Raw genomic sequence first — 27,127 nt, 5'->3', positions numbered from 1 at the left:
GCCAGGCTGATCTTGAACTCTTGACCTCAGGTGATCCATCTGTCTTTCCTTCTCAAAGTGCTGGAATTACAGGTGTGAGCCACCACTCCTGGTTATAAGTGCTTTTATATTTCCTGTTTTTATTTAGCTGTAATCCCTAATTTTGCTTTTCTGTGATAAACATTTATCAGTTTTATAACAGGAAAAAAATTACTGAAATGATTAATGGGCAGAGATACAGAAAGTCCTTAACATTTTCAGATATTCATTATATACTATTTTCTATAAAGGGAAAAGAAAGATTTGCTTTAACAGGTCATTTTGGCAATATGAAATAGCTCTGTTATATGGAGCTGGGATTTATAATAGTACTACAAGTAATGGAATTTCATCTATAGAGAAATTTGCACAAATACTGAAACTGTTGACATGAGAGAAGAAGAGATACTTACGGCTGAGTGAAGTCACGAGTGATGAAATCAGAACTCTTGAAAAGTAGAAAGATGTCGCTGAGGGTTTTACATTTCAGAGAACTATTCATTGCTATCCAATACGCATCCTAAAGAATGAAGCACATGCTATTTAGTCCATATTCCATGTTGGCTGCTACGAATGCTCAGGCCTATAACAAAATCAATAATGCATATCACCTCAAGGGTTTAAAGAAGAAAGTCAAGTAAATGTTAGCAGCACTGTCAAATGTTAAATTATGCTTAACAGCAAAGACCACCACCATTGCATTTCAGACACTCGGTTACGAACACTGAGATGCCAGGGTCCTCACATTTCAGCCCAGGCCTAAGTACTTCCCCATGTTTTTCCTACTGATAATAGAACAGAGGAAAATGAAGTGTCAGAAACATTGACATTTTGGCTACAAGATTAAGGTGGTAAAGAAATAGTCTGATCAGCTATTCTCAAGAAAAGAGAGATCAATTTCCACCCTTCCCGTTTCTGGGAAGTGGCAGCCAAACACTTGAACTTTGGCGGCTGGAGCTGTTACACCAACATCTATCAAATCTGAAAGAGAAGGAGATGAGCTATTCTGAACCACTACAACTTAAAACGGTAAATGTCTCATACATAAGAACAAAAGACGGGAAGGCAAATGCAAAGTAGGCACAAAGCTCAGTGGAACATGACTAAAAATTTTTTGGCATGTTTCTGAAAAGGGCAGAGTATGAATTTCCTCAGAATTCTAAAACAATCAGCAACACAGGAGGTGGAAACTACCTTTTGGCCGAATATATGGTATTTCACAGACCCAGGAAAGTGTATAGCAAAATCCTGAAGGTAAAATAGTAGAGGGAAATTAATAATAAATTCCACAGTATTTTTCCTAGAATTAGGAATACAATCAGACCCTCTGTAGGGATATGAAATGAAATAAACAGCAAAACAAAGAACATTCAAACAGTAAGAGAATTACTTATGTGCTCCTACCCTTGGGGCACTCCAGTTAAGCTTAGGAAAGACACTGCCCCCGAGGGAATTGATAGCTTCCTGGACTTGAGTGGCAAACTCAGGAAATTCTGGTGCCTACAGAGAGAGAAGAAATCATTGGGTACGTCAATATCATCACAGTATCTATGGAAAACAGGATCAAAATCTCAAGGTTATAGCTGAGAATGTTTAAACAGAATTTAGAATACAAATTACTATCAGAATTTCTGAACTCAGCTAAATAAAATCAGTGATCAAGTACATTTACCAAAACAGAAATAAAATAATCAGCCGCTTAAATTGCATTTTCCAGACAATCAAAGCCTGCAAAACTGAAATGACAATCACTAGGCTTCTGAGGATGTGAGGAAGGAATGAATGGTTCTCTGTACACCGACGTAAAACGAGTATTCATCGAGAGAAAAGAGACAGGTGGAATATCACCTGTAGCAATACTCCAGTTGTCAGAAATAACATCCCTGCTTGAAGAGCTCAAAGCCCTTCCACTTGTAGGGAGAGTCCTAGACATACAGCATCCCCCAAAGCCACAGAGACAACGAAAAATAAATGAAGCGGCAAACTGTATTTAAACACTGCTATTTCCAGACACGTTTTAAAACAAGCAAAACTCAAAATCTGAACCTTGGTCAAGTTAAAACATTCTTTCCTTTTTGGATGACTTTAAAAATGCATATTTCGCCGGGCGCGGTGGCTCAAGCCTATAATCCCAGCACTTTGGGAGGCCGAGACGGGCGGATCACGAGGTCAGGAGATCGAGACCATCCTGGCTAACATGGTGAAACTCCGTCTCTACTAAAAATACAAAAACTAGCTGGGCGAGGTGGCGGGGGCCTGTAGTCTCAGCTACTCGGGAGGCTGAGGCAGGAGAATGGCGTAAACCCGGGAGGCGGAGCTTGCAGTGAGCTGAGATCCGGCCACTGCACTCCAGTCCGGGCCACAGAGCAAGACTCCGCCTCAAAAAAAAAAAAAAAAAAATGCATATTTTATATAAGCAAGTGACCAAAACATTCTGTATGTATGTTTCAACCCGGAAGTGAACAGAAATACTGCTGCTAAACAGGAACTTAAGCCTGATGTCATTATGTCCTGTCACTATCACAGGAGCTTATGGACATAAGCAAGAAAAAAAGTAAGTAAGAGAGGGGGAAGTGGGGCCCTCAAGAGACATAAGAAAACAAAAACATTAACAGATTCTCCACGCAGTCATTAATTTCATCATATCCTGTAAAGAGGATTGCTGCCCCCTATCGGGCAACTGTAAGTTCTAAAAAAAATCCAGTAACCAACTTCTTCCATAGGAAAAAAAAAAAGACAAGACTACATCTTGACTTAACTAAACTACACATTCAAGATTACATCAAATAGTTATGTGGATCCCCAAGATCTAACCGAGCTATGTGAGAGAAAAAACTGTGACAAGAGTCTGAGAAACGACCGAAGAAATGAGTTTTAAAACATGGTCATATATCCCCCAAAACAAGAAACAGCTTTGAGCAAAAGGCTAGGGAAGAAAAATGAGAGCTTAAGGCCCAATTAGGCTGCCTTTCTTTCTGTTACAGATAAATCTGACCTCTAGCCTGGTTAATAACAATATCTTTTAATTTCTTGATCGGCTGCCCCTCTATCTTCCACGAGACGACTTCAGCTTAGACACATGAAATGAGACTAGAGTAATTTAGAGGCTTTCAGAATGAACGGCAGCACTAAGTCCTTGATTTTCCATTCATCTCTCCCCACCCAAAGCAATTATGATTTATGGGAGGCCATTTCCTTATAATTGCCTTGAAGTGGCTGACTTGGCTCCCCTACCACTCTAGCCGTAAACCCCACTCCTGTGAGATGGGCACTGGCAGTATTTCCTACGAATGGCATTGCTGCACAAACTTTACAACACGAAAGGATTCAACCTTCAAAGACAAAGCAATTTCATTTTCCTATCCCATAGAACTTGACATCTAAGGATTACTTTATATGTATGCCTTTTAAAAGATGTGATCAGTTCCCTCAAATCCTCAAAATTACTCAACTTTAGGATAACCTGCCATAAGAATCCTAAAACAAATTTAAATTATAGAAAGTTTATGCACAGTCTGAAGGGGAAGCCTATGTACTGTTTATATACAGCACAATCTTCTAGGTTATCTGTTTTTAGCCCGGTCTGTGAGCTACTTTACAACTTGGCAAATTCTAGGTAAGTGATAGTGACATCAACTAATTCTTATGGACATGTAATTTCTATCTCATCTGGAAGAGGTCCAATTGTCTTTTCTCCCATACTGCAGGGAGGCAAAACCAGTTTTGCCTCATTTACATACCTATTTCAATATTCCTGATCTACAAATATTTTTAACTTTTCTTTGGATTCTCTTTTGAACCAGTTCTAACATCTGGTTCCCTCATGCATTAAATAACGTCTTCAACATGAGTTAAAAGAGTTTTATATGAGTCACGATTTTTACCATTTTCTATAAACTATCTATCAAAATCAGGGAACTAACACTGACACAATAGAGATCTTATTCAAAATTTGCCAAGTGTTCAAATAACGTCTTTTACAGAAAAAAAAAAAAAAAATTGAAACTTTTTTTCTGGTCCAGGCATCCAGTCTAGCTAGAATCATGGACTAAATCTAGTTGTCAGGTCTCTATAATCTTCTTCAATCTGTGGCAGTTCCTCTCTCTGTTGTTCTTACCATTTATGACCTTGACATTTTTGAAAAGTTCAGGGCAACTACTCTATACAATTTCTAAAAGCTGAGTCTGTTGGATGTCTCCTCCCAAGTAGACTCAGGCTGTGCAGCTGTGACAGGCGGTGTCCTTCCCATGCATCATATCGGGAGGCACGTATGACAGGTCTGTCCCGTCACTGACGAGGTTAATACTGATCACTTGGCTGCCAGGTCTTTCTATGGTAACATTACTATTTTTCCTTTGTGCAAATAGTAAGTAATTTGGGTGAAGATACTTTGAGAAGATGGAAATATCCTCTTTCTCACTATATATTCACCCACTAGTTTTAGCATCTATTCAATCAAATATTACTACGATGGTTGCCAAATAGTAATTCCTAATTCCATCATTCCTTCTACATGTATTAGTTAGTGCCTTTACTACTATAAAGACAAGCTTCCTTTTCCCCCCACTTATTTAATCACTTACATATGTCACTATGGGATCAACAATTCTTATTTTAGTCAATAGGTCATAACCTATTCCTATTACTACACATGGAGTATCCCTTATCCAAAATGGGTAAGACCAGAAGTGTTTTGGATTTCAGAATATTTGCATATACATAACGGGGATAGGACCCAAATCTAAACACAAAAGTCATTACGTTTCATATACACCTTATGTACATGGCCTGAAGGTAATTTCATTTTCCCTTGGGGAGGCTGAATGAACTGGGTTATCCACATACATTGTGGCTGTCCCTGTCACATGAGGTCAGGTGTGGAATTTTCCACTTGTGGTGTTATGTCAGTGCTCGTAAAGTTTTGGGAGCTAGGCATGGTGGCACAAACCTGCAGTACCTGCTACTCAGGAAGCTGAAGCAGAAGGATCACATGAGCCCAGAAGTTTGAGTGCAGTCTGGGCAACACAGTGAGACCACCCAGTCTTTTAAAAAAGTTTTGGATTTTGGAGCATTTTCGATTTTGAATTTGGGGATTAGGAATGCTCAAACTGTATTTGTTATGATGCTCATATTTTTAGACACAAGAGCCCAAAGCTGGCTTCTGGCATCTTTTTGTCATGTCCCATCATTGTTTCAGCACTTCCATAGTTCCTGGCACAGGCTGTTGCAGGCTCATTTTTACTTTCCCAACCCAAGTATGGAATATCTCCAAGAAGCTTCAATTTTGTTTAGTGGAGATTGGTATTTAGAAACCAAGATCAAGGTATCAGGTATGCTCACTGCTACCAGGATGTTACATGTCAATGATTCTAAAACTTCTTAGTGAACACAGTTTGGTAAATATACACACACACACACCTTTATACTATTAATTGCTGTATCTATCATCTGTACATATTTATTTTATTTTTTTGAGACAGTCTCTCTCTGTCACCCAGGCTGGAATGCAGTGGTGCAATCTTGGCTCACTGCAACCTCCACCTCCTGGGCTCAAGCAATTCTCCCGCCTCGGCCTCCTGACTAGCTGGGATTACAGGTGACTGCCACCATGCCTGGCTAGCTTTTTGTATTTTTAGTAGAGACGGGGTTTCACCATGTCGGTCAGATGTGAGGTCACTCCTGACCTCAAGTGAACCACCCGCCTTGGTCTCCCAAAGTGCTGGGATTACAGGTGTCGTCAGCCACCGCGCCAGGCCCATCTATACATATTTAAAAACGAGTTGATACTGATACTCCCCACCATTAAGATCCAGGTCAGATACCACTTGTCCTGTCAGGCATTCTGGTGCCCTCGGCTGTAACTACTCTCTCTGATCTGACAGCACTGTCATCTCCCCCTGCCTGTGTCACCTTTCCCCTGGTTTACAAACCCCCTAATGGTGGGAATCAAATCATACTCATTTGTGTTCATCTCACAAAATCCAGTTTAGTGCCTGAGTATGGCAGATAAGTGACATTTACATGACACGGAATGGAATTTTCATAAAAGGAGAGTGATCTGAATGGCATCTGGAGTAAATGAAACACGTGAACTTTCCACTTAGGCATCTGCTGGCAGGCTTCCCTTTTTACACCTAAAGCAACATGTCAGTTTTGAGCAGCTCCACTTCTTCTTTTTTCTTCTACCCTGGCAATCATATCTCTTTCATTAAAATAAACAAGTATCTTCTTATTTAGAGCTAATTAGAACAAACCCTCCCACAAAGCTGGTTTTCTATATTTCTGCCTTTACATTTACTTGTAAGGAGTTTCACTAAAAACCTTTCCCTTTTAACTCAAGGTATGAAGAGTTTCGTTCACCTATTTTTAGAAATAGATCATCTGCTTCACTCACTTTTAAAAATATCTTCATTTAAAAAATTTTAGGTTAACTTTCACAACGGCACTCTTATCCTGAAACACTGTAATATGCTTGATAACTTCTACATTTTTATGTAAAACACTGGTAAAAGTCACATACCTCTCTACTCTCGCTTGGAAGAAACAGTAATTTTTATGCCATTTAAATATACTTGAGGCCAGGCGCTGTGGCTCACAGCTGTAATCCCAGCATTTTGGGAGGCCAAGGTGGGCATATCACCTGAGGTCAGGAGTTTGAGTTCACCCTGGCTAACATGGTGAAACCCTGTCACTACTAAAAATACAAAAATTAGCCGGACTTGGTGTCAGGTACCCGTAACCCTAGTTACTCAGGAGGCTGAGGCAGGAGAATAGCTTGAACCTGGGAGGCGGAGGTTGCAGTGAGCCAAGATCACACTACTGCATTCCAGCCTGGGCAACAGAGCAAGACTCTGTCTCAAAAATAAACAAACAAAATAACTCACTAACTAAATATAAATAAATACACTTGAATAAGGAAATACAGATTTTCACTTTATGTTCCAGAGATTTAGGAATCTCAGAGTTTAACGTTAGGCGTAATTCCTTCTTGCAGAGCATCAGAGCTTAACAGAAATAAGTCAAGTCATCAAATATGCACTCGAAATATTTCCTTTGCAATGAAAGGGGAAAAGGGCAAATCATGTTTGCCTACTAAATGAGGCTTCAAGTCATTTTTCAAAACAAAAACGACAGCCCACAGGAAAAATAATATATGAAATGGCAACTAACTAGGAATTTAGAGAGGTACGCACTTAAACCCTGGCACTAACCCTTGTGTGACAGTGTGAGGCTGTCCCCACGCTGAGTCTGCTGTGCTCTTACCGTAAGCGTGGCTGTGTTCTCATCATCAGACCACTGCATGAAAAAGAGGAAAAAACAAAACATTAAATTTAAATACTGCACTGGGCTTCAAACAGCAGTGCCCCATCTAAAAACTATAAATCAAACAAGAGACATCTTTTCCTGAACACAGAGTATATGTGAAAATAGATGTCAAAGTAAGATTCTCATGTAATTTCTCATTTTGTCAGATGTAAGAGAAGATCTAAAAGTCAGAACCATCTCAGAGATCATTTAAATAACAACAGTCTATAGAACAGATTATTTTATTTGGTACCAACCTGTATTTCTTCTGCTTCATCATCACTGTCTGGCTGAGAATGTGTTGGTGGATCGTCCCTAAAAAAACACAAACAAATATCAAGAAAGAAAAGGACTTGGCTACTGTGTGGTCCTAATTTCAGGGGTACTGAGTATATGTTTTAAAATAGCCTTAAAATTAGACTAGGTGTGGTGGCGCACACCTATAATCCTAGCACTTTGGGAGGCTGAGGCAAGTGGATCGCTTGAGCTCAGGAGGTAGAGATCAGCCTGGGCAACATGGCAAAACCCTGTCTCTACAAAAAAATACAGAAATGAGCTGGGCAAGGTGGCATGCGCCTGTAGTTCTAGCTATTTGGGGGCTGAGGTGGGAGGATCGATCACTTGAACATGGGAGGTCAAGGCTGCAGTGAGTTAAGATCATGCCACTGCACTCCAGCCTGGGTGACAACATAAAACATTGTCTCAAAAATACATAAACAAACAAACAAATAAATAAATAAAAATGAAAGCCTTAAAATAGGAGAATAAGGCCAGTCATGGTGGCTCACACCTATAATTCCAGCACTTTGAGAGGCTGAGATGGGAGGACTGCTTAAGCCCAGGAGTTTGAGACCAGCCTGGGTAACATAGAGACTCTGTCTTTACAAAAAATTAAAAATTAGCCAGGTGTAGAGGAGAACACTTGTGGTCACAACTATTCAGGACACTGACGCAAAAGGATCCCTTGAGCGCAGGAGTTTGAGGCTGCAGTGACCTATGATCGCACCGCTGCACTACAGCCCGGGCAAGACAGCGAGACCCTGTCTCAGAAAAAGAAGAAAGAAATAAATGAGAGTACACTTGCATGAAGAGCTGACAGAATAAAACCCTTCTGTCCTGTTCTCAGGTATCATTAAAAACAAAGGAAAGAGAAAACAACTCCATCTCTGTTAACACTGAGAATCATCTAGACTCTGAAACTCAGTATGTGAGAAAGTTCTGTCAAGAAAGAGAAGACTGAATAGGATAAGGAAAGACACCAGAAGTGAATGTCTGAAGAGCTGTCTACACAGATGATGGAACTACTCTGGGGGCAAAACCAAGAATCTTTTCTTTGCACAATGAAAACAGGGTGTGCGGGCTGGTGTCAGGAATTAATTCTGGATCTAGACTGAACTACAGCAAAGGGTAAGAGAGGGGAAAATAAACAGGCACACTGTCTTTGAAGAAGACAGAAGCAAAGCAAGGTGTGGAGTCCTAATTAGGGAAAAGGAGTTGGACTGGCAGGAGCAGGGGAAAGCAAAAAGACAAGGCAGATAAGCTATAAGTCTGCCTTTTTTCATGGTCCAGGAACACAGCCCTCCTGCACAGATAACTCACTATCTTTCCATGCCCAGCTATCACTGGACCCTCAACTGATAGAAAAAGGCGAGTGAGCTCACTGCAATACTGCACAAAGCCTTCTTCAGGACACAACACAAATACCATCTTATAAAATCCCCAGCAAGCCTTTGTCTCCCCACAGTCAGCTCCTTTCTTGCTGACCTGCCCATTGCACCCTTGCAACATATTTTCATACTTTCTCTAATAAATCTGCCTTTCTCTACATCCAACTATCATGGTAAATTCTTCTTACTACCCACATCACTAGCCCCAGATAGTCGCTGATCACCTGCAACACAAGGGCTGAAAAGGGCCACCCAGCAGCTCATCTTCATTGCCTGGAGGGAATCAGAGGCTGAAAGAACTCAGAGGGAAGACTCAGAACACCACCCTGGCCCCTCCTTAACACACAAGTACAAATAACTAGCCTGGGAAGAACTCATATCATTGAAAAAATAATCCTAAGAACCAACATAGCAGTTACGCAAAGACTAAAGAAGGAAAAGGAAGGGGAAGATTCTGGTTAAACATGTGCTTTTATCTCTATGTTCCCTCTGGAAACATGTGCTTTTATCTCTATGTTCCCTCTGGAAACTCTACTAAAGTGAGAGGAAAGGTCCCGAGGACAATACTAAGTGAAAAGGAATCAACCATAGAAGCAAGATGGCGACCACAGTTTGGAGAACAGAAAGCCACGGGGAGGGATACGTCAAGGAGCAACAGGTTAGAACTTAGAGTTATCCTGGAACATGGAACTGAAGCTCTGGAGTCCATCCAGGGAGCAGTGAGATACATCCATCTCCTTGCCCTGCACACCCTAGCAACAAATCCTCCTCAGCCCCTGTGGGCAGCAGATTTATTCTCTGGAAAAAATGAACTCAAGAGGGTTCAGGTACACAACGGCCCAGATGAATACGGGGGTGAAACGCTGGACTGGACTATGATGAGAAGTTACAGGAAAGTCCAACTGAACACTGCGACCCCTAGTCCCCTTCCTCCCACCCTGCTCCCACAACACAGACAGACTAAAGGATTCTTCCGGGCAGAAACTGAGCAACTCCAGAGGACACACCATTCTCTGGGAACCTTCCATCAGTGCTTGCTGCCTGCTGGCATCCTCAGGCATCAAGCTGCACCCAGGTACACAAAGTTTGCAAATGTCTGTCTGTGTGTGTCCTCCTCACTCCTAAATATGAATGAAGGCCTACAATGATTAGAAAACAGAAGAAAAACTCCAAGATGAAAAGCGTTTTCAAAAAGGAGAGAAAAAAGGGGCATGGAAGAAAAAAAGACAATAAAGGGACCAGATGAAAGATATTTTTAAAAATCATTAATACCCTCGAATATAAAAGATGTCACATCCATTAAGGGAGAAGAGGAGGCTATAAAAAAGGAACAGAGGAACTTGTAGACACTGAAAACATGACAGGTGAAATTTTAAAATTCAACAGAATGGAAAAATAATTACCTAGAAAGTAGAACAAAAAAGACAAGGAAAGAGAAAATAGAGAAGACATAACAAAATTCAGAGAATTAAGCCAAAAGATCAAACACCAAAATAACAGGAGGTTCAGAAAGAGAAGCAAGAAATTAGAGGAAATTATCAAAGATTCTTTTTTAATAGCCCAAAACAAGAAAATTTAAGTCTTTAGAATGAAAGGGCTCACCAAGTACTTAACACAATAAATGGAGAAAAAAATACCTTAAATGGGCAAAAATGGACACAATAATGCTTCCAATCTTTTTTTTTTTTTTTTTTTGAGACAGAGTTTCGCTCTGTCGCCTAGGCTGGAGTGCAGCGGCGCAATCTCAGCTCACTGCAAGCTCCGCCTCCTGGGTTCACACCATTCTCCTGCCTCAGCCTCCCGAGCAGCTGGAACTACAGGCACCGGCCACCACATCCAGCTAATTTTTTGTATTTTTAGTAGAGACGGGGTTTCACCATCTTAGCCAGGATGGTCTTGATCTCCTGACCTCATGATCCGCCTGCCTCAGCCTCCCAAAGTGCTGGGATTACAGGCGAGAGCCATCGCGCCCGGCCACGCTTCCAATCTCTTTAGACATGCCCTTTGGCAGAGTGACTTTGCCACTCCTCCCATCTAGAAATGGCATTTATTTTCCCATTCCTCTAATTCAGACTGGCTTCAAGAGTCATTCTGGGCTGGGCGTGGTGGCTCACGCCTGTAATCCCAGGACTCTGGGAGGCTGAGGCGAGTGGAACACTTAAGGTCAGGAGTTCAGGACCAGCCTGGCCAACATGGAGAAACCCTATCTTTACTAAAAACATAAGAATTAGCTGGGCGTGGTGACGTGCACCTGTAATCCCAGCTACTTTGGAGGTTGAGGCAGGAGAATTGCTTGAACCTGGGAAGCGGAGGTTGTAGTGAGCCAAGATGGTGCAACTGAATTCCAAGAGAGAAACTCTGTCTCAAAAAAAAAAAAAAAAAAAAAAAAAAAAAAAATACAGTGGGCTGTGTCTTGGAAACAGACGGCAATTTTCTGCCACATGAAGATAAAAAACTACACCCTATCAGGTCTAAGAGAAGAATAAAAATTTTTTCAGACATGCAAAGACCCAAAAGTTTTTCCTTCTATGCATTGTAGAGCATGTGCTCCAATAAAGCAAACCGAATAAACCAAGAGAAACAATAATGTGGAATCCAAGGCACAGAAAATTTAGCACAGAAGAAAAGTCCCAAGTTGACAACTGTACACCAAACCTGCAGAACTGCCAGCTCCAACGGGAACGGGAAAATGGAAGATTGCTAAAATGAGATCTCCAGGAAAAGAAAAACGCAACTGCTAGGTTTGGAACTGCACTGGAAGGTTTAGAAAAATAACTAAAAGACCTATGACCTGTCTATTGCAACATCTGTAAGATATTAGTGATAGACACAAAAAATAAAGCACATTTTAAAAACATGATTATCAGTTCCAGGGAAAACAAAGTTATTTCAAAAAAGAAAAGATAATCATAGTACACAATGTGGCTCTGTAGTCAGTGGTAATGACACGATATTGTAAACATCGCCTACTGATTTAACCAAAAATGGTAAGGAAGATAAAGAGGCCAGGCATGGTGGCTCACGCCTGTAATCCCAGAACTTTGGGAGGCTAAATGGGTGTATTCCTTGAGCCCACGAGTTCAAGACCAGCCAGGGCAACATGGCGAAACCCTCTCTCTACAAAAAAGTAAAATTACCCGGGCATGGTGGCACATGCTTGTAGTCCCAGCTACTCAGGAGGATAACATGGGAGGATCGCTTGAACCCAGAAGGAAGAGGTTGCAGTGAGTCCAGATCACACCATTGCACTCCAGCCTGGGCAACAGAGTGAGACTTTGACTCAAAAAAAAAAGATAAAGAGCTAAATCTTAAAACCTACACACATCATAATGGAAAGTCATGAAATAATATTAAAGATGGAGATAATATTAAGAAATATGAATGTGAGTATATCAAGAAATAAGAAGCTACAGGGAGTAATTCCATTCACATCTGCTGAGGGTGTACTGTGTGCTGAGTGTTTTTCCGAGTAGTACACTGGAAAGGCATACCATATCCTCCTCTGCAGATCAAGAAATAAATAATCTGGCTTATCAATCAGTCTGCTGTGACTTTGGTTAATGTGTGCCAGTTCCCCAATTTTGTTTGTTTGTTTTGAGACAGAGTCTCGCTCTGTTGCCCAGGCTGGAGTGCAGTAGCACGATCTCAGCTCACTCCAACTTCCACCTCCCAGATTCAAGCGGTTCGCCTGCCTCAGCCTCCTGAGTGGCTGGGACTACAGGTGTGCACCACCACGCCCAGCTAATTTTTTTGTATTTTTAGTAGAGATAGGGTTTCACCATGTTAGCCAGGATGGTGTCAATCTCTTGACCTTCTAATCTGCCTGCCTTGGCCTCTCAAAGTGCTGGGATTACACACATAAGACACTGTGCCCAGCCTCATGCCCGGATAATTTTTGTATTTTTACTAGAGACGGGGTTTCGTCATGTTGGTCAGGCTGGTCTCAAACTCCTGACCTCAGGTAATCTAACAGCCTCGGCCTCCCCAGGTACTGGGATTACAGGTGTGAGCCACCGCACCTGGTCTTCCCCAAGTTTTAATCAACTCTTTGTAATTCTTGTTTTTCCAGATTCACAAAGCTAAGAACCAGTCAAAGCTAAGAACTATTCTATAGTGGAAATGCTAACACACTGTCAGCATGTGAATCCATGCCCAAGAGACCAGCCTTTCCCTCTTCCATCTCCTTTCAAATGCCACATAACATTTTTAAATGCAACATTACCTTTAACATGGCTTAACTAATCTTACAATATAAGATGAAATATTAAAATGTATTCTACCACTCTAAAAATCACTTATCATTTTTGTTAGTATAACAACATACATTTTTAAAAACATACTTGTTATCAATGTATTCATATAGTTTTTCAGAACTTATTGCAATGCCTACTGTAAAGTATGACAAATTTTACTCACTGTTAAAGGTGACAATGTATGAAAATATGCAAGTTTGGCTGGGCACAGTGGCTCACACCTGTAATCCCAGCACTTTGGGAGGCCAAGGTGGGCGGATCACGAGGTCAGGAGTTCAACACTAGACTGGCCAACATGGTGAAACCCCATCTCTAAAATACAAAAAAAATTAGCTGGGCGTGGTGGTGGGCACCTGTAGTCCCAGCTACTTGGCAGGCTGAGGCAAGGGAATTGTTTGAACCCGGTAGGCAGACGTCGCAGTGAGCCAAGATTGCGCCACTGCACTCCAGCCTGGGTGACACTGCGAGACTCCGTCTCAAAAAAAAAAAGTGCAAGTTTATATTAGACTTGGCTTTCTAAGGTAACCCTCTGCATGCAGAGAACTAAATGGATAAAGTATAGTGCTAATATTTAGGATGCTGTATTTTCTATCCTACATCTTACACAGAGCTGGCACACCAGAACGGTGGCTCTGGAGGCAGGCAAGCATAGTTTACATATCTCAGTTCTACCACTGTCAGCCAAGAACTTTGCATCAATATGCCATCTAAAAAATTGGGAAAATAGCAACTACTTCACAGAATTGTGAAGAATCAAAATATAAATCTGCCTACTGTATTTTATAATTGGCATCTACTGGTTGAGGATCCTATATCCAAAATGCTTAGGGTCAAAAGTGTTTTGGATTTTGCAGTGTTTGCATATATATGAGATTATCTTAGGGATGGGACCCAAGTCTAAACATAAACTCCTATGTTTGTTGCAGCACTGTTTACAATAGCTAAGATTTGGAAGCCACCTAAGTGTTCATCAACAGATGAATGGATAAAGAAAATGTGGTACGTATATACAATGGAGTAGTACTCAGTCATAAAAAAAGAATGAGATCCAGTTGTTTGCAATAACATGATGAAACAGGTATCATTATGTTAAGTGAAGTCAGCCAGGCACAGGAAGACAAACATCACATTTTCACTTATCTGTGGGATCTAAAAACTAATTGAACTCATGAACACAGAGAGTAGAAGGATGGTTAGCAGAGGCTGGGAAGGGTAGCAGGGGACTGTGAAGAGGTGAGGGTTAATGGGTACCAAAAAAGTAGAAAGAATGAATAAGACCTACTGTTTTTTTTTTTTTTTTGAGATAGAGTCTGACTCTGTCGCCCAGGCTGGAGTGCAGTGGCACGATCTTGGCTCACTGCAGCCTCCATCTCCTAGGTTCAGGCGATTCTCTTGCCTCAGCCTCCTGAGTAGCTGGGATTACAGGTGCCCGCCACCATGCCTGGCTAATTTTTGTATTTTTAGTAGAGACAGGGTTTCACCATTTTGCGCCAGGGTGGTCTTGAACTCCTGACCTCAGGTGATCCGCCCACCTTGGCCTCCCAAAGTGCTTGGATTACAGGCATGAGCACAGCACCGGACCACATACCTACTATTTGATAGAACAACAGAGTGACTACAGTCAATAATAACTGTACATTTAAAAATAAAGACTATAATTGGATTGTTTGCAGCTTAATGGATAAATGCTTGAGGGGATGGACACCTCACTCTCCATGATGTGCTTATGTCACATTGCATTCCTGGATCAAAACATCTCATGTTCCCCATAAATATGTACACTTACTATGTACCCACAAAAACTAAAACTTGAAAAATTAAAATTAGAAAAAACATTTATGTGTCAGTGTCATATACATCTTATACACATGGCCCAAAGATAATTTTATAAAATATTCAAAGCAAAAATGGCACTATCTCAGCACCCATCTGGACAGATTTCACATTTTCCAATTAGGGATGCTCAACTCATTTTACTATTCAGCCTTAAGGCAGACAAGGTCAGGAAAAAACTAGAGACCAAAAAGGGACAATGAGGATTAGTGACTGGAAGGGAGGTACCATCTGCATCAGACACAGCGTGTGGGCTCAGTTCAAGTATCACCTTACTGTAAAGACTTTCTGGATAAGCCCAGCTTACAGTGATTAATTAAACCCCAAATACATTACTTATCAGAACACTTGATGCTTCTCTTTTTTGAGACAAGGTCTTGCTCTGTCGCCCAGGCTGGAGTGCAGTGGCATGATCATAGCTCACTGCAGCCTCCGATTCCTGGGTTCAAGCCATCCTTGTGCCTCAGCCTCCTGAGCACCTGGAACTACAGGTGTGTGTCAACAGGCCCAGCTAACTTCTTAGTTTTCTGTAGAGATGGGGCCCCACTATGTTGGCCAGACTGGTCTCCATCTCCTGGCCTCAAGTGATCCTCTTACCTCTGCCTCCTAAAGTGCCAGATTACAGGCATAAGCCACCACAGCTGGTTGATGCTTTTATTCAAAAACAGTTTTTGCAACACATCTCAGACATGTATGTATGTATGTATGTATATATATGTACGTACATATGTTTGACTTGCTAATAAGCCTAGACTCCTACGGTACGATGCCCCGCTCATCTTGTTATGCTAGTATCAAGCTTAGTACTCATCTCATACTAGGCAAGGAAATAAGTGTTCAGTGAAACCGAATCACTGTCTATACCAGAAATGCACGTTGCTAGCCTCCTTTCCCACACTCACTACAGGCAACGAGAATCAAACCAAGCAAGCTTTCTCACTGAACCCTGGAGGCAGCTTCAGACTCCTCTACATGGCACTCCAGGAAACCATCACCATCAGATCTGACTCGGCAAACAAGGTAAACGAGACATCACAGTTGGCCTATTCTATTCATTGAACTCAGCAGAGGTTACCATGGAGAGAAAGTAGGATAAGCATGTTCATTCACTCATTCAACCAATATTTACTGAACCCAGACAGTATGCTAACTTATAACTGTAAATAAGACTATACCTTACAAGAGTCTGGAGAAAATTTTAGGCAGGCGCTGTATGTGGAAGCAATGGAGGATGAGGCATGAAGAATTAGGGTCCATGGCAGACCTCATAGCCATCTCCCACTTTCTTGTAAAGTACGAAGAGCTTCCAGATAGCTGAACACATGGAGCTTCTGGAGGGTGGCGCATGTAGGGAGGGCACGTAAGATCTGCATCCCTTCCCCCACACCTCACCCTACACATTCTTCATCTGTATCCATTATTAATACCCTTTATTTTTGTTTGTTTGGTTTTTTGAAACAGAGTCTTGCTCTGTCGCCCAGGTTGGAGTGCAATGGTGCGATCTCGGCTCACTGCAACCTCCAATTCCTGGGTTGACTCTTAAGTGATTCTCCTACCTCAGCCTCCTGAATAGCTGGGATTACAGGAGTGCACCACCACGCCTGGCTAAGTTTTGTATTTTTAGTAGAGATGGGGTTTCACCATGTTGGCCAGGCTGGTCTCAAATTCCTGACCTCAAGCGATCTGCCCACCTCGGGCTCCCAAAGTGCTGGGATTACGGGCATGAGCCACCACACCAGGGCTGTAACATCCTCTATGAGGAACCGGTAAACCTAAATAAATGTTTCCCTCAGTTCTGCGAGCTGCTCTAGCAAATGAATCAAACCCAAGGAGGGGACACTCATTTCTAGCTGCCTGGTCAGATGCCCAGGGAGAGGAACCTGGGGCTTGCAATTGACATCAGGCTGGGGGACAGTCTTTGTGAGACTGAGCCCTTAACCTGTGCGATCTGATGCTCCTCCAGGCAGACTGAATTGGACTGGAGGACCCTCAGCTGGCGTCTGCTTCAGAACTGGTTGCTTCTTGGTGGGAAGAAAACCCCACACATGTGGTCACAGAGGTCTTCTGTGTTGACTGTGGTGGTGTGAGAGCAGAGGAAAAACGGTATTTTTTCCACTTACACAGACATAAAAGAATACATACTATGTAACTCCACTTATATGAAATTCTAGAACTGACAAAACTAAGAAAGGGATAAGAGAAACCTTTCTGGGGATTGAAAGTGTTCCATGTTTTGAATGGAGTGATGGTGAAATAGGTGTAACCATTTATCAAAATTTGCCAAGTTGTACACTTAAAATCTATACATTTTCCGAGGCGTGCGGATCACACAAGGTCAGGAAATCGAGACTACGGTGACACCCTGTCTCTACTAAAAATACAAAAAATTAGCTGGGCGCGGTAGCGGGCGCCTGTAGTCCCAGCTACTTGGGAGACTGAGGCAGGAGAATGGCGTGAACCCGGGAGGCGGAGCTTGCAGTGAGCCGAGATCGCACCACTGCACTCCAGCCTGGGTGACAGAGGGAGACTCCATCTCAAAAAAAAAAATACTACACATTTTATCATAAATGTACCTCATTTAAATTAAACTTAAAAATTTCAAGTTTTTATCTGTAAAAGTAACCTAATCTAAAACTACTAACCTTCAAAATTCTCAACAGATTGTGAGTTTTCAAAAAGGCTCAACAGACAACGCTTCTCTCAACCTGAGCAAATGACATCTTCATTCATCTAGTCGTTCTATCAGAAATCTGAGAGGAATTCTTGACACATCCCTGTCTTCAAGTTCTGAAGCTGCAAGCTCTCCATCTTTTGAAACCCACTTCCTCCCCCCGCCACTGTCACCATCTTAGTTCAAGCCACTAGCAGGTCTCACCCAGTCCAGTGCAATATCCTCCTAACCCGTCTTCCATTTCCACAGTCACCTGACACTGCCCGGAAACTGAAATCTGATCAAGTCATTCTCTTGCTCAGAGCCCTTCAACACCTTCCTGACATTCTCAGAATAAATTCCAGCATCTTTAACATGACTCCCACACACCCCCCTAACCTTAACTGTCCTCCCTCATGTCATCAACTGTGAATCTCATGCCACTTACCCTTCTCTCACTCCCTATACTCTAGCTACATGACCTTTTCCAAGCTTCTTGTATGTCAAGATCTTCCAGGCCTAGAGCCTTCATTAATGCTGTTGCCCCCATCTGGAAGATTTTTCCCTTTGCCCTTCAACTGACTACACTTCTCCAATCTTCACATCTCAGAGGCTCCAAAGATCCTTCTTCGGAGCACTCCCTGACCCTCCTCGCGATCCTCAGCTCTCCCAGCAATTTAAGGGCAATGACCATCCCATTTTCTGTATAGCACTCATCCCAGTTTTCATTACATATTCTCTTGTGTGTTTGCCATGTTCACCTAAGACTAATGATAATAAAAGTAGTTGCATGTCTTAAGAGCATACAATATACTGGGCATTAGACTGACCATTTTACATATTATCACTTTTTATCTTTGCAATGACCCTATAAAGTAAGTTCTGTACTGTCATTTGCCCCATATTCAGACAAGAAAACTGAGGCACAGAGGGAAGGGCTAGAAAATAGCAAAGATATTACTTAAAATTAGGCTGTCTGACTAACAAAACAGCACTATGCCATGTCGGCTTTCACAAAATATGAAGCTTTACTGTCAACTCCAAAAGGGCAGGATCCCTATGTGATTTGTGGCTTACTGTAAAGCATCATATCTCATTGTTTAACAGTATTTTTTTTTTTTGAGACGAAGTTTAGCTCTTGTCGCCCAGGCTGGAGTGCAATGGCACGATCTCGGCTCACTGCAACCTCTGCCTCCTGTGTTCAAGCAATTCTCCTGCCTCAGCCTCCTAAGTAGTTGGAATCAGAGGTGCCCACCACCAGGCCCAGCTAATTTTTGTGTTTTTAGTAGAGATGGGGTTTCACCATGCTGGTCCGGCTGGTCTTGAACTCCTGACCTCAGGTGATCCACCCACCTCAGCCTCTCAAAGTGCTGGGATTACAGGCATGAGCCACCACGCCCGGCCCTGTTTCACAGTATTTAACATCAGTGCTTGCCTAAGCCAGAGGCCATGCAAACATCTGGCCAGTGAGAATCAGCATAGGAGCTCTTCAATATGTTCACCCTACTGAGATTTACCAATTATTTTTTAATATTAAAAGCTATTTTACTTATAGTCTCATTTATATAATCTTATTATTTATAAGCTCATTTACAAAGCAAATAGGTATATATATTCGAGAATAATAAAACTGGCCGGGCACAGTGGCTCACGCCTGTAATCCCAATACTTTGGGAGGCTGAAGCGAGTGGATCACCTAAGGTCAGGAGTTCAAGACAGCCCGGCCAACATGGTGAAACCCCATCTCTACTAAAAATATAAAAATTAGCTGGGTACGGTGGCGCACGCCTGTTGTCCCAGCTAGTTGGGAGGCTGTGGCAAGAGAATCACTTGAATCTGAGAGGCAGAGGTTGCAGTGAGCTGAGATTGAGCCACTCCACTCCAACCTGGGTGACAGAGCAAAACTCCATCTTAAAAAAAAAAAAAAAAAGTCCGGGCGCAGTGGCTCATGTCTGTAATCCCAGCACTTTGGGAGGCCGAGGAAGGCAGATCAAGAGGCCAGGAGATTGAGTAAAACCCCGTCTCTACTAAAAATACAAAAAATTAGCCAGGCGTGGTAGCGGGCATCTGTAGTCCCACCAGCTACTTGGGAGGCTGAGGCAGGAGAATCACTTGAACTCACTTGAGGCAGAGGTTGCAGTGAGTAATTAGCTGGGTGTGGTGGCAGGCACCTGTAGTCCCAGCTACTCGGGAGGCTGAGGCAGGAGAATGGTGCAAACCCGGGAGGTGGAGCTTGCAGTGAGCCAAGATCACGCCACTGCACTCCAGCCTGGGTGACAGAGTGAGACTCCATTTCAAAAGAAAAACAAAACAAAAAAAATTATATCTGTAAATATCCTAAAGTTGAGACCTGTCTGACTTTCCTACTGTTTCCTTAGCCTCAAATTACTCAAAGTTAATGAGGCGCTACATTAATAATTTTCCGGTTATTGAGGCGCTATGAATACCAGAAACAGAAATACAATCCAGAAAACCACACTAAAAACCCAACAGGCAAAAATATGGGGTCCGCTTAGTGTTACTGAAAACACACAATTCTTACTGTATTTCTAGAGTTCCTTCATCCAACAAATGTTTATCAAGCACCTCTGCTGCATCAGGCACTGTCCCACCAGCTGGGGTGAACAAATGGGCCAAGTCCCTGTTTTCATGAAACTGCATTCTAATGGAACAATTAACAATTGTCAGGTGGAAGGAAGTGTTATGCAGAACATTGAAGGGAGGTCAGGGCATAGGGTTACTATCAAGCTATTTTAGAAAGGCTGGTGAGGGCTGAACACTCATAACGTGACTTCTGAGCAGACTCGAATGCTGAGCAGACTCGAATGAAAAAATGAGAACTTCACTAAATCCTACGATTCTTCAGTGTTTTCAAGTTTGCATCCAAAAGACTGAAACACAGTAATTTCTTCCCTTTATTCTATAAATAGGGAAACTACCTGAACATCTTCTAGAAAGTGGAGGTGGGGCCACGGTAGGTCAATTGTGGGGAAGAAAATGTTGAGGAATTAAATGATAAAGCCTAATAAAGCTTTCTATTTGCAACAATGAATTTTTAATCGTCAAAACTGAAGGATCTCAAAGAACTTTAATGTGTACTTCCCCCACCCTGCTACCTTCAGAAGGAAAAGTTGTCATCATAAATGTTTTCTAAAGACAGAGATGAAAGGAACTGCTCAATTTCACAACTTGTAATTATTAGAGGGAAAAGTACTTAATGTTGAAAATATTAAGTGAGCATTGACAAGGAATATGAGACAAAGATCAGCACATCATTTTGGCTAGGAGAGAAATAAGAGCTAAAGGGAGAGAATGGTGCCTCAGCTAATTCATTCATTTTATGTGCTTCTTTATGATAAAGTTTAATAAATTTTTTTCTAAAATACTTTACCTTCCTGAAACCACCAGAGTTCCATCATCGAGTAAATAATCCTTCACATTCTGAGGAAGTGGAAGAATGACACTAAAAAAAAAAAAAAACACACACTAAAAAAGGCATCATTTTAAAAGATCAACTATAAGCAGAGAGAAGAATGTCCACACTTGATTGATTTTGGATTTATTTAATATAATACAAATTTATTTAATATAAAGTAGAAAATGTTAATGATGTACGTTTGGTAGCAGCAGACAAGGAATTAGAATAATATGATTAAATAGTGCGGTTCACCTTATTGCCACAAAGATCAGCCAAATCCAAACAACCAGATGGAAATCATAGTATGAAAGCAACAAGCTCAATAGGATTCTGAGTGAGCACAACATTTCTGTGTCTTTAAGAAATCAGAGACCAGCAGATACTTGCTGCAACACAGGAAATGCAGCAAAACAAACCAGAAGATGACTAGCGTTTGGTCACCTTCTAAAGATAGAGGACAGAAGTAGAGTCAAGATCTGGAAACCATTCTTGGGTTGGCAATGAGCACCCACAGCTAAGAATTCATGATACTTTTGGATGTGTCTTGCTGTCATTCTATTCAGCTGATCACCAGAGATAAAAGCTGCTTAAACTGGGCATGCTTTAGCTTAATTTGTTTCAGATAATCATAATTAAGGATGGCAAAGTCATATTTGAAGTCTTGGGATAATTTGTTTTTTACCTTGAAATTATAAATTATCAAAAAGCCCTACCACAGATACCTAAGAGTGTTGGTATTATTTTGATCTTGAGGCATATACATTTTCAAAAAGTGAAAAGCTTACAGCCTGCTTTCAGGAAGTTAACACAACATCAGTGACTTACGTCCCATTTATTTATGGATCAAGTTTTTTTTTGGCACATTACAAATGGTTTTGTGCACAAAAAAGATTATTCATGGGCTACTTCGGTTTTAAAAATAAGTATTTGATTTATCAAAGGTACGATTTCACATTCAAAAATCTAGCTCTGGCCAGGCGCGGTGGCTCACACCTGTAATCCCAGCACCTTGGGAGGCTGAGGCGGGCGGATCACGAGGTCAGGAGATGGAGACCATCCTGGCTAACACGGTGAAACCCCGTCTCTTCTAAAAATACAAAAAATTAGCCAGGGGTGGTGGTGGGCGCCTATAGTCCCAGCTACTCGGGAAGCTGTAGCAGGAGAATGGCGTGAACTCCGGAGGTGAAGCTTGTAGTGAGCCAAGATCGCTGCCACTGCACTCTAGCCTGGGCGACAGAGCAAAACTCCGTCTAAAAAAAAAAAAAAAAAAACCTGGTTCTTCCTCAGGCTTTCAATTTCATCTAACAAACCTTATTATGTTTGAAAATCTACTAAATTTTAACCAATTTCAAGTGAAACTCTGTAACTTAAAAGTCTCTTTAAAAATTTAAATTATATTTATAAACTACTCAATTTTCTTTTTTAATATTGGCTGATTACAAATAAGCCTTTCTAAGTACCTTACTCTTACAAAGCTAACAAACGAAATTGTTAAGTACAATGAATCCAAGGTTCTACCAGACATTCCAATACTATTTAAGAACCTGAAACTTTTCTTATACGTTTTAACTGACCATTCTGAGCCTATTACACGTTTTCAAGTACATATCCAATCTTTATTGAATGAAACCATTATATAATGAATCAGCAATTACTGAAATGTTGGCTCAGAAAATCAGTAAGTGCAAACCCCAGATTTTCTATAAACACCTTTAAAAAAACTGAGAGACGAAATCGTATATATTAATAGTTGCCGCCCATCTGATGCTTTGAAGTATTTATACATTGTGGAATGGTTAAATGTAGCTAACTAACAAATGCATTGCCTAACAGAGTTATTTTTGTGATGAGAACACTAACATCCACTCTCCGTTTTTCAAGAATACTACATGTATATCGTCATTACAGTCTCCATGCTATACAACAGATCTATGTACTTGTTCTCGTATCCAACTGTAATTACGTATCCTTTCACCTTCCCAATCTCCAACCTCTGGGGAGGTGGCGAAAAGCAATTAAGCCACCGAGTGGCCTTGGGCAGTGATCACCTTGCGCCTGGGGCCATTCTAAAAGTAGTGGTGGTGAACTCCCAAGCCTAAACTGCGTTAATGCACTACTCCTCCCGCCTCTGACCCTCACTGAAACCACAACTGACCCTCCTAGCCAGCACACTCGCTGGCTTGCAACAGGGCGCAGACAACTGCTTACCTACTTCCCTCTCGACACACTCCCTCCCATGCAGTCGCTAGAAGGCCTGCATTTTTTGGATGGCAGTAAGATTCGCTCACAAGTCGCAGTTCCCTTTGGCCGGTAGGCCGGACGAACCCCCTCCCATCTCACCTCTTGATGGTAACGCCTCGGAAGAGCGGGTACCACGCGGAGAACTGGCAGTGCAGCACATGCTCCTTCTTCATTCTCCAGCTGCCGCCGCCGCTGCCTTTCCCTCTCTTGCCTGCACCCTCCCGGAACCCTGGGCTCCGGCCCCGGAAGTGCCCGCCGAGCTATTTTGGTTCAAGGACTCTTCCGGTCCCTAAAGCAAGAAGGAACAGCGAGAAAGGGAAGCGGAGAAGGAGAATCCCGGGGTATACGCTTGACACACACGCACACAAAAAGAGCTTTAGTCTCGAAAGAGGAATTACTGAAATGTTGAAAGAGGAATTTTAAGAAGTTTACAACTCCGTCTTTGCCCTAGACACACACTGACCCGGAAAGTAATCACCTGAAGCTAGGTCAAAGGCGGGGTTCTACGGATGCCGGGAGGAGGGCGCGCGCCCATCCTGTTAGCACCGCGAGAGGCGCCGGTGTCTCTAACCGTGGCACCGGCATCGGCTGACACTGCTGCCTCCAGCTAGTTATTTCGTCCTCTTCCGTTCTTCACCCCTACATCTTGGAGTAAGTAACCGGGGCAGGCCAGTCACAGCACAAAATCTCTTTGGGGAGGAGAAGTAGAAGGGGAGAGGGAGCACATCTGCATGGTGCGTGCAGCCGCGCGGTGTCTCCCAGGCTGCGGCTGGCACGCGTCCAGGCGCCCAAGAGGGAAACGGGGGATTGGAGCGGAGGAGCCTGGGCTACTCCGAGTAAAGAAAGTGGGGAACACCACAGCTAAGTGTTGGTTCCAGTGTAAAGGTTGCAGCATCTGCAGAGGAGTAGAATGCTTGGCAGAGGGAATACCGCCTGTACGATCCTGGGGGGTTCGGCTTTGGGAGGGAAAAGGCGAGAGGTAAATTTGAGAAAGCGGAGATAAAAGGAGACTTGTCTCCTTGGAGCGTTGTATTCGTTTAGTCTGGCCTCGCAGAAGTTATCAACCTGGAAAAACGCAGATTTTTATCAGTATTCCTGCAGTGATCGAACCATAAGACTGGAAGAATTCGAATCGAACTTGTACTATCCTTCTTTTTTCCTTTGCTTCACTCCTGTCACCCAGCAAAGTTCAGTTTTGTTTCGTTAAAGAGAATGAGAAGTAACCAGCTGCTTTTATTTATTTATTTGAGACGGAGTCTCTGTGCCCAGACTGGAGTGTAGCGGCGCAATCTCGCCTCACTGCAGCCTCCGCCTCCCGAGGTCAAGTGATTCTCCTGCCTTAGCCTCTCGAGTAGCTGAGAGCGTGCGCGCCTCCACGCCGGCTGATTTTTGTATTTTTAGTAGAGACGGGGCTTCGCCATATTTGCCAGGCTGGTCTCGAACTCCTGACCTTAGGTGATCTGCCCGCCTTAGCCTCCCAAAGTGCTGGGCTTACAGGCGTCAGCCACCGCGCCCGGCCTACCAACCAGCCGCTTTTAACCCCTAGTCGTGTCGCTTACCCTACGAGCATTAGGCTTGTGCGAGGCATCTGTGTCTAAAGATATCTCCTTAACTGTACATTCTTCCTGGTCCACCTAAGTAGTTTTAAATTAGAAACAGCCCCACAGACTGCAGGCCTCTTCAGAAGGGTATTCCTTAGAATAATAAACAGAATTCTCTGCGTATTTTGAGTTAGAAACTCTTCCCCCCAGGAATATATACATTGTTTTAGGTTTTGTTTTGTTTTTCTCAAAAATGTTACTGGCTAAGTGGCTAGTTGGAAGCAGTGCTTTAAAGAATAACATTTTCAAAGCAGAGGTAAATAGATTATAATATTGCAGAGTATGTTGGTGGGGGTTGGACAGTAATGGTTCATTTATGCCTTGATCCGGAATTATGCAGTCCTTTCTATTTTGAGGGAAAGAAGCAATATTGTATATATGTCTGGAGGGTGGTGGCAGAAAGACTTAATGGCAGGCAGGAGCGGTCGCTCAAATAATTGTTTTGATTTGTCTTAGAAAGTAAAAAATTGCAGCGGAAGGAGATGTCAGCATCATTGGGGGATTTATTGAGGTCAGATGTTTTCTAATGAAGATAGGAATAAATGTACGGAAGAAAACAGATTCCGGGAACACATCCCTTCTGCGAGGAGCAGTACTTTAACAGCCCAAGAAACATTTGAACATAGGCCGGTTGCGGTGCCTCATGCCTGTAATCCCAGCACTCTGGGAGGCCGAGGCGGGTGCATCACCTGAGGTTAGGAGTTTGTCCAGCCTGGCCAACATGGCGGAACCCCGTCCCTACTAAAATTACGAAAATTAGCCGGGCGTGTTGGCGCATGCCTGTAGTCCCAGCTAGTCGGGAGGCTGAAGCAGGAGAATCGCTTGAATCCGCGAGGCGGAGGTTGCGATGAGCCGAGATCGTGCCGCTGCACTCCAGCCTGGCAACAGAGCAAGACTCCGTCTCGGAAAAAAAAAAAAAAAGAGTGTAGAGGTTAAGGCAGTTGCAAAGCTTTAATATAGAATTGCAGTTGTGTGTAGAAAAGCAGCTAAGTTTGTAAGCTTAAATATATAGATACTACAGGGAAGGAATTTTTATAAATACCTTTTATTCAGGCTGTATACTTTAGAAGTGTGTTCAATGACTTTTTAGTATCACAGTTGATTTTAAGTAACTTGTTACACATTTAACTAGCATCAAATAAACTGACATTATAAATAGGAGATGCTCAAATACTTTGAACGGATACAGCTAAATAAGCGTTCAGTGTATTTGAACCACTGTGGTTGTCTTCACTAAGCCATGAAGTCATTGTATTCATCAAGTTTCTCCAATAAAACCTTTCGACAGTGGAAATAGTTGCTTTTCCTCCTGCATGCTGAAAAGTCAGTAATCATGTGATTATGGAGGAGGAGATTTATTGTGCAATTCCTAATGAAATAATGAAAAACCACATTTCCTTCTCTGAATCCATAGCATGACTAATCATCCTAGATTAATATTTTCACCTGTCTGCTGGTTTTCTTCACCTGGATGTCTGCCATCATCTCAAACACAGTGTGTACAGATTTGAGCCCTGCATCACCCCTTTTTTCTTCCGATGTCCCAGTCTCCCTTAAAACCATCTTCATGGAAATTAAATATCACCTTGCCACTGCTACCACTCTACTCCAGACCTGTTATGTCCTGCCTGGACTATTATAAGTGGTTTTTTGCAGTCTCATTACTATACATCTGTAACCAATTCACCTTCCCAAGGGTCATTACAGTCAGTTCACTGTTGCTCAACCAGAATTAAACGTGAGGATTATAAACCACCTGGTAAATGATTGCTGGAGATCACCAAGTGGCATAATTTCAGTAAACGTTAATTCCTCCCTGCCCACCCCACTGCCACACCTGAAGAGAATGAAAAAACAAACAAAAAAACCCATAAGTGAATTCAATTGTGGGTACCCAAATTTTTTTTTACTGCAAATGGCACAAAAGAAGGATACATCAGAATATTATCCTTTTTTTTCTTGAGACAGAGTCTCGCTCTGTCGCCCAGGCTGGAATGCAGTGGTGCAGTCTTGGCTCACTGCAACCGCTGCCTGCTGGGTTCGGGCTTTTCTCGTGCCTCAGTCTGCCGAGTAGCTGGGACTACTGGCGTGTGCCACCTCACCCAGCTAATTTTTTGTATTTTTTGTATTTTTTTTTTTTT

The 27,127-nt window shown here is 42.3% G+C and overlaps 2 protein-coding genes across 8 annotated transcripts in view; one reads left to right on the top strand and one right to left on the bottom strand.

The window, feature by feature from the left end:
• CDC123 (cell division cycle 123) overlaps nucleotides 1–23,845 on the bottom strand; it is a 54,257-nt gene extending 30,412 nt beyond the window's left edge. The window contains exons 1-6 of the mRNA XM_011934216.1: nucleotides 23,485–23,845; nucleotides 21,118–21,189; nucleotides 7,581–7,638; nucleotides 7,282–7,314; nucleotides 1,423–1,518; nucleotides 432–538 (exon numbers count right to left, since the gene is read on the bottom strand). Coding sequence (XP_011789606.1) covers nucleotides 432–538; nucleotides 1,423–1,518; nucleotides 7,282–7,314; nucleotides 7,581–7,638; nucleotides 21,118–21,189; nucleotides 23,485–23,558 — 440 coding nt within the window. The 5' untranslated portion in view covers nucleotides 23,559–23,845. The remainder of the gene's footprint in view (nucleotides 1–431; nucleotides 539–1,422; nucleotides 1,519–7,281; nucleotides 7,315–7,580; nucleotides 7,639–21,117; nucleotides 21,190–23,484) is intronic.
• NUDT5 (nudix (nucleoside diphosphate linked moiety X)-type motif 5) overlaps nucleotides 23,660–27,127 on the top strand; it is a 31,612-nt gene continuing 28,144 nt past the window's right edge. For 2 of the 7 annotated variants that reach the window (XM_011934223.1, XM_011934221.1), the window contains exon 1: nucleotides 23,675–24,036. The gene's annotated coding sequence lies outside the window, so the exon portion shown is untranslated. Of the gene's footprint in view, nucleotides 24,120–27,127 lie in introns of all 7 variants that reach the window. The other 5 variants (XM_011934224.1, XM_011934217.1, XM_011934218.1 and 2 more) reach the window with 4 other exon arrangements.

Source organism: Colobus angolensis, unplaced genomic scaffold (assembly GCF_000951035.1).
Source record: "Colobus angolensis palliatus isolate OR3802 unplaced genomic scaffold, Cang.pa_1.0 Scaffold133, whole genome shotgun sequence".
NCBI lineage: Eukaryota > Metazoa > Chordata > Mammalia > Primates > Cercopithecidae > Colobus > Colobus angolensis.
This window is presented reverse-complemented; position numbering and strand designations above follow the sequence as displayed.